Source organism: Rhododendron vialii, chromosome 12a (assembly GCF_030253575.1).
Source record: "Rhododendron vialii isolate Sample 1 chromosome 12a, ASM3025357v1".
NCBI classification, from domain to species: domain Eukaryota; kingdom Viridiplantae; phylum Streptophyta; class Magnoliopsida; order Ericales; family Ericaceae; genus Rhododendron; species Rhododendron vialii.
This window is the reverse complement of record NC_080568.1, coordinates 13377622-13386061: the sequence shown is the minus strand read 5'-3', so window position 1 is coordinate 13386061 and position 8440 is coordinate 13377622. Positions and strand designations below refer to the sequence as shown.

General features: G+C 40.9%; 1 protein-coding gene across 1 annotated transcript; it reads left to right on the top strand.

The window, feature by feature from the left end:
- Positions 1 to 5709: 5709 nt before the first annotated feature.
- On the top strand, positions 5710 to 6303 carry LOC131309458 (uncharacterized). Its single transcript, XM_058336089.1, has one exon. It carries the CDS (start codon positions 5710 to 5712, stop codon positions 6301 to 6303), a length of 594 nt encoding a protein of 197 aa, XP_058192072.1.
- The last annotated feature ends 2137 nt before the right edge of the window (positions 6304 to 8440 follow it).

Here is an 8440-nt window from a genome sequence, read left to right as displayed (position 1 = left end):
TAATCTATTCTCTCTTTTTTTCACTTTTTATATTTTTTGAAAGAATTTTTGAACGACTCATTGTTCTTTTTAGAATTTGGAAGGATTTTGTCCTCCAAATTTACTTTTGGTTCTCTATTTTTAAATGACCAAATTTACTTTTGGAGAACCATACGTTATAAATGACGATGGATCCCTTAAAAATTCTTCAAAAAAATACTTTAGAAAAAAAGAATAAATTACAAATATTCCCACTTACAAAATATCCTCTTAGAGCCCGTTTCAGAACACTTCTTAAAAAATAAGTACTCATTTTACATTTTCAAAATCAAAAATAATATAAATGAAAAATAATTTTTTGATTTTTTTGCACCGTATAAAAGATCTCATTAAGATCTTTCAAACAAGATCCATATTGCATATTTTTAGATTTCATTAAGCCCATTATTTTTTAGCTTGAAATTGCATTCTTAAAAAATAAGTACTTAAAACCCGTTCCGGAACAGGACCTTAATGTGTCACATTCATCCTCTATTTTGGAGAAATAGAGATGGATTGGAAATACCCATAGAGCATCTCTAATTCATCTCTAAAACTCAAAAATAAAGAATAGATGTGACATATTGGTTGGAGATTTTATAATTTATTCGCATTTTTTGCATTTTATGAGAAAATCTAGGAAGGACTCATCATACTTTCAGAGATTATGTCTCCACCAAAATAAGAGTAGGGTCTCCATATTTGGAGAACCAAATGCAATTTGGAGACCCAAATATTTAAAAAGTACGATGGGTCTGTTACAACCTTGATTTTCGGTAAATAAAAATTTCGTTAAATATTTAAATTTTGTTTTAATTACTTATTTTTACTTTTAAAAATTCTTTTTAATTTCTAATAATTCGTCATAATTAGATTTTAGTCTTTAAAATTTATATTTTTTTGGCTACAAATCCTACATGGCAAGTAGGGTTAGTTTCTAACCGATTAGTTAGAGAAACCGAACTACAATCCACCTAGTTAAAATTCCCTAACCTTAGATGGATCTTTTTGACCGTCTTTGAGCCTTATGAACCCCTCCAACCCTAATTGAACCTTTTAGACCTAGAGAGGTCATCATTATACTCCATGTCTAGTCATTTCAACCTTAGTCATCATCATTATTCTTTTACCCATTGGATAATAAATGTTAGGGGAATTTTTGTCCCTTGAATAATGGAAGCTAGATTTGCCAATGTGTTAGACAAGACAACTCATGCCATCATTTTACTACCAAAAGAAGTCATCATTTTGCTTCCAAGAGAAGCAAACTTAGCCTTGCCATGCATGCAAGCCTAGGAAGAATAGCCTTGAACCTAATTCCCCTCTTAGACTTACTTTCCTAGATTTTCCTAGATGTACATATATGTGTACATAAATGTGTATATATATATGTGTGTGTGTGTGTGTGTTCATAGTACTAGAGAGAGAGAGAGAGAGAGAGAGAGAGAGAGAAAGGGAGAGAGAAACCGAGAGGGAGAGGGAGAGAGGGAGGCCGAGAGGGAGAGAGAGAGATGGAGTGTGTGGTGTGCTTTGTTCACTCCTACAAGCTACCCCTTTAGCCTTAAGACTATTTATGACTTGCCAACCCATTTCTAGTCAATTTCTAACATAGAATCCTAGCCTTTAATCATCCTAGAAATTGACTACAACCTAGCCTAGGATTGACTAAACATGGGAAGACTACACATTAGTCTAGCCATCATTTCCTTCTTACTTGCAAGACTTACCAACCTAGGTTATAATTACCTAGGATTGCCTTTAAGTCTTAGAAAATCGTCCTATTCTTACACCTAAGTTGGATTAACAAGTCTTGGCATGCATGAAAAGCTTGATTAGACAAGACCATACTTTTCATAATTATCCTTTTAACCATTGGACAATATTTGCTAGGGAAAATTTTATTCATTGGGTAATAGAAGTTAGTTTGGCTATTAATAGCACCTCATCTTTGCCATTCAACACACACCTCCACCCATTCAACTTCTCTCTCTAGAATTCTTGCAATTGTTCTTTGTTCTTCTTGTTTTTGAGTTCTTCTTGTGTTCTTCAAGAAACTCATCCTAGGCCGCCACTAAACCACCACTCGACCACCCTTTCGATCTAAAAAGTTTAAGTAGTTTAGTCAAGAATAAGTTTCGAGAGAAACATTTCTCTTTCGAAGCTACCGGAAGCTTACCGTAGGAAGTTACTCCGTTCGACCGCCGACTTACCTTTCCGTAGCCGCTCTACCGCCAAGAAGAATGGTAGATTATCCTTATCCCCTATCTCTAAGTATACGTAGAATGTCCCTAACCGTTTTCTTTAAGTATATAAGGTTATCTTTCACCTATAAGGTTTGGAATGCATGATAATTAACAAACTTATTTTTGCTAATGGAAGTATGAGCATGTTGAAATAATCAACTTTTACTCTAATAAACATATGTTGTTTTGAACTTTCCCCAAAGGAAGAAAGAACAGTTTTTTTGAAAGATAAGACTTTTTCGTTGATAGAAGTATTCGTATTTTGATATTTAGGATGGTTATGAGCATGTATGCATGAATTGCTCGCTTTACTTGTCTTGTTGTAAAGCATAAGTGATTTTCCCTCCAAAGGCGTCCGTACATGTGGCATTATGCTTTAAGTGGTGATTTGAGCATGATTAGTAATATAGAGTTGGATGATCTTGCTAGTTTAGTTTCAAGATTACAATGAATGATTTATGATTACATATGTGGAAAGTCCTACCGCGGAGTCGTTGCATGAAACGAGACACAAAAACTAAGAAAGTAAAAACATGACACCTAGGATGTGTTAATGGCAAAGTATGTTTGAAACCGCAATGTGGCCGGACTTGGTAGCCCATTCTGTGTGTGAAAACTGCGATGTGGCCGGACTTGGTAGCTCATCGTGTGGATTGCGAAAACTACAACGTGGCCGGACTTGGTAGCCCGTTGTGTGAATGAAAACTCGCAATGTGGCCGGACTTGGTAGCCCATTGCGTGGATTGTGAAAACCATGATGTGGTCGGACTTGGTAGCCCATTATGAAGATTGCCAATAGGGCCGGACGTGGTAGCTTCATTGGTAATATGGCTTGGTTATCCGTGGAGAGGAGCCAATGCAAAGTGTGCCAATGGGAACCTGGTGCGGCGGAACCATTGTGAGGATACTTGGGAACCCGGAACGGCAAAACCGAGGTTGGATGTGTTAAACGGATTTTGGAAATAATGATATGGTTATGAAATGTGGATAATGGTGACACGGTCTACGAGGAGTCGCGTAGGAGAAACTCGAAAAATAATGGACACCAACGTTAGTTTGAATAATGAACGTGGATGGGTCATTGTTAACTGTTTTGTCGAATATGTATGAACTCTATGGAAATCATTGAATTTGTGATTGATTGCTTGTAAGTTAAGGATTATAGGGTATTGGTTATTCTATTGAGCCTTTGTAGCTCACGATGTTACCTTTTGGTGACCCTGACATATTATATTGGTGGCGACGCCGGTATAATGTGTCAGACCTCATAGATGAACAGGGTGAGCTGTATACATTGGAGGCCTTCGGAGCCGAGGAGCTTGCTAGGATGGAAGAGCAGGCGGAGCAGTATTTAGGAACCCTAGTTCCCTCCTTTGTTGATTAAAAGTACTCTTGTAAGACTTTGAGATGTAATAATGAGCCAGACTCACTTTGTTTTTGTAATAAAATGATTTATTAACGTACCCTAAATTCGGGGCGTTACAACTTGGTATCAAAGCTTTAGGTTCAAAACCTCGGCCATGGGTAGACCATAAGATAGTTGACCGTTACATAAATGAGAATTGAGTTTAAGTTTACCGTCCAAAATTGGGTGGAATTATGACAAAACAATCTTCAGATTGAAGCAAGGTGTGGAAATTGGTAGTACAACCGAGCTGGGAATTTCCGAACAATTGGATGATGACTTAAATCAAGAATCGAATGTGGAACTTAGAAACTCGAAAATATTTTTGGTGTTAGTAAACCTTTGCCTAAAAACGTTACTAATTGAGGTTAAAATTTTCCTTGAAGATAAACCACCTAGTCAACCTGTTAGCTATAGTGGGGTAGCACAGTGTAGTAGTAATAGAATAAGGTCCCGAGAGTCGTAGTCGCACTTGTAGTACCCTAAGGCAAATCGGACCACGTAGAAGTATGTAGGATCGTTCTAACCTGTATTAGGAAGAATCTTATTGTAGGTCTTTACTTACCATTGTAGTAGAATTCTATGCTTATAATTGTATCTCTCTTTTACCTATGAAAAGCTTCCCTTATTTAAAAGGGTACTATCGCACACTACCCGTTAAACAATTTTTATTTACTAGTTCGTTGAGGAGCCGTTCTTGAATAAATATTTTCCCACGCCTCTTAAGGGACGAGAGCAGAACCTAGCACCGAGTGCCGAGCATAACCCCATTAGGCGCGGCAAACTGCACCTTCTAAACTTCAAATTTCAAAATTTCAAACTCTAAATTCAAATTTCAAAATTTAAATTTCAAATCATTTCCCTCCTCAACACACCTCTTCCACCCCTATATATATTCCACCACCACTTCCATCTCTTCATCTCCCTCACCATCTTAATCCCTCCAAATCGCTATCCTATCGTACCGAGCCATGGCAACCCGACGACGAGGATTTCCGGAAGATGCCGTGTTCCAAGAAATCGAGCAAGCAATCCAAACCCTATGGATGCAACTCTTCATCCTCATTTTGTTTTGTGCGGTACTTACAATAAGCATGCCACGGTGGTTCACCGGGAATAACCATCTCAACACTTTCTGGTACTGGGCTCTCGTCGTGGCCATCGCACTCGCAGCGATCATAAAAGAATACGAACGTCGTTTGCGCCAAGCTTTCTATGAAAGATGGTAGGGAATCTCGAGGAGGGCGAGACCCAAAAACGCCAATTATGCATATCTTAGGCTGACCTAGGAGCAATTGTAATCCTTCGGGATGTAGGATGTCGGAAACTAGGATTACTTCTGTCTGTTTAAGAATCTCCTAAGCTGTACTCTTCCTATGTTATTAATAAAGGGCTTATTTCAATTATTATTTATTCTTATATGTTTCTTGATCTCTATTCACGTACGTGTTTATCCTTGTGTCCCTACTTGCCATTATAGTGGAACTCTATGCTTATGATTGTATTTCCTGCTTATTTGTGAAAAGCTTACTTTCATTAAGAAAGTACTATTGCATACCACTTGATAAACGACTTTCGACTTTTGAAAGAAACACCATTTGCAAAAGGAAAATTGTTTAAGTAGATTAAAACCTTCCCCTTTCGATTTCTACTCGTAGATGGTGAACCGACGCAATGGACTAGGACACGATAATGGAGGACCCTCTAACGCGAACCCCGACTTAACCCAATCATGCAAGCATTCATAACCGCCCTGAACGCCAACCGCTAGAACCAAAACCACGACGGCGGACCAATGACCCGAACTTGAGTAATGAACGAGTTCTGCAAACGTCGACCTCCGACTTTTCACGGAGATATCAATACCGTCGTGGCCGAGACATGGCTAAACGAGGTCAAAATGATCCTTAGAACCTTAGGGATCACCCAAGATGGAGATTGTATGGCCTTGACCACATACTAGCTGAAGGGAGAAGCCCGCTATTGAAGGGAGAAGCCCGCTACTGGTGGGATCTAATGGAGGCAACCCATGCCATAGCCACCATGACCTTTGCCGAGTTCGAGACCCTGTTTCTTGACAAGTACTTACCCACACCCTTTCGTCTGGCCAAGGAACAAGAGTTCCTAAATCTGAAACAGGGAACGATGACCGTTACCCAATATGCGGCCAAATTCGAGGAATTGTCTCGTTACGCCCAAACGGCCGTTGCAACTGAGGACAAGAAGGCGAGAAGGTTTGAGTGGGGACTAACAACTGCTAGAAGGGCTGTGGTAGCTCAAGCCTGTCCCACCTATACCGGTGTTGTGAAGTGTGCTCTTCGGCTGGAGAGTGAGGAAAATGACTTCAAAACCCGATGGAGGAAGGCAGCAGGCAACACCGGCGGACCTATCCGAACTCAACCTTCCAATAATAACCGAGGACCCTACCCTACCAAACCCTTCACCCCGACCCAAAACAACCAACCTTGGAGGACTGATACACTAGGATGTGGCAAACCGCAGAGGGGCAACCGAGATTTGATGACAGTCAGGTGTTACAACTGTCAGTCTATAGGCCACTATAGCCGCCAATGCCCGCAACCTCAGAAGGAGGGGAATGGGAGCTTTGGAAATCAGAAAACTCAACAACCGGGATAGACCGATTTTGTGAGGCAAAACCCTGGAGGCCCATCGCAGCAGCAGAATGGGCAGAACAAAGGAAAGCAGCCCATGGGAACCCAGCAAGGCACTAGAGGGCGTATCTTCGCGCTGCAGACTGAGGAACAAGAGCAGGATCCATCTGTGATCCAAGGTACGCTACTATAGTACCTGTGTACAAGCTTTGTTTAACTCTGGAGCATCACATTCATTTATATCTACTGTCTGCGTAACTGCTCTAGCACTAGAAACATAACCCCTAAGTACGAACTTGAAAGTAACGTCACCATTGGGGGGGAATATAGTTGTTAGTCTAGTGTGTAGAGGGTGTGAACTAGAAGTAGCCAACTTTCGCCGAATCTGCGATCTTAAAGTAATCAACGAGGCGGATTTCAACGTAATTCCAAGGATGGGCTGGCTATCAGCACATCGAGCGGTCATAGACTGCCATCAAAAGATGGTGACCGCGTACCCTCGAAGGGACTCATTCCCAATTTAAGGGGGATAGATAGACGGTGAGTTCGACGATGAAAAGATCAAGGTGGCAGAATCAACTGTTTGGATGGCTAGCTAGCCTCCAATTGGAAGAAGCCGACAGAATGGAAATGGGATTACTACACATCGTGAGCGAATACGCCGATGTTTTTCCTGAAGAACTTCTTGGCTTACCACCCCAAAGAGAGGTAGACTTCTCTATAGAGCTCCAACCGGGAACGACACCAATCTCTATGGCGCCATACCGAATGGCCCTTGCCGAACAAAAGGAGCTCAAGACCCAATTGAAGGAACCCGGTGCGGCGAAACCATTGTGAGGATACTCGGGAACCTGGAACGGCAGAACCGAGGTTGGGTGTGTTAAACGGATTTTGGAAATAATGATATGGTTATGAAATGTGGATAATGGTGACATGGTCTACGAGGAGTTGCGTAGGAGAAACTCGAAAAATAATGGACACCAACGTTAGTTTGAATAATGAAAGTGGATGTGTCATTGTTAACTGTTTTGTCGAATATGTATGAACTCTATGGAAATCATTGAATTTGTGATCGATTGCTTGTAAGTTAAGGATTAGAGGGTATTGGTTATTCTATTGAGCCTTTGTAGCTTACGGTGTTACCTTTTGGTGACCCTGACATATTATATTGGTGGCGACGCCGGTATAATGTGTCAGACCTCATAGATGAACAGGGTGAGCTGTATACATTGGAGGCCTTCGGAGCCGAGGCGTTTGCTAGGATGGAAGAGCAGGCGGAGGAGTAGTTAGGAACCCTAGTTCCCTTCTTTGTTGATTAACAGTACTCTTGTAAGACTTTGAGATGTAATAATGAGCCAGACTCACTTTGTTTTTGTAATAAAATGACTTATTAACGTACCCTAAATTCGGGGCGTTACAGGGTCCCTCCTAGATTCTCTCATAAAGTGCAAAAAGTGAGAATAAATTACAAAACTCTAATATGTCACATTCATTCTCCATTTTGGGTTTAGAGATGAGTTAGAGATACTCGTACCCAATTTTAAACTCAAACTCAAATTTGAGTAAAAACTCCTCAAATTATAGTTTCATCTCTTACTCAAACCCATACCAAATTTGGGTTCTACTCAAACTTTCCACCAAATTTGATCCTTCACCAAATCCTTCACGAATGCTGTGGTATCAGAATAGGAAGTATGGGGTAGGTCCCGCGAGGAGACGTGTTTAGGTGGGCTCGACAAATGAGGAGCTTGAGGTGCTTGTCGTGCTTGAACAGGTCCCACATGAGACAAGCTTGAGGTGTTTGTCTTGCTTAAGCGGGGACTTGTCATCACTTGATGGGTGGAAGTGATGGACTATGTGGTGCAACGGGGACGTTGCAATCAAGTGGGGGAGATTGTGAAACCCCAACTCTTCCCACATCGGTGGGTTAAGGGAAATTGTTGTGGTATATAAGTAAAGGCCGACTAGCTACTATTAACTTGAGGTTAACATTTTGAGACATGTGGTTAGGCTAAGAGTTAAGCAGGTCAACTGGCTTGTGGGGGTCTTTGTTGCCAGAAGCACCTCGTCGTCGTCTTCAACTCAAGCAAGGATTCATCGCCGGAAGTGTGTTGTGCTCGTCATCATCGTCAACCAATACCCAACTTAAACCTGATTTGTTG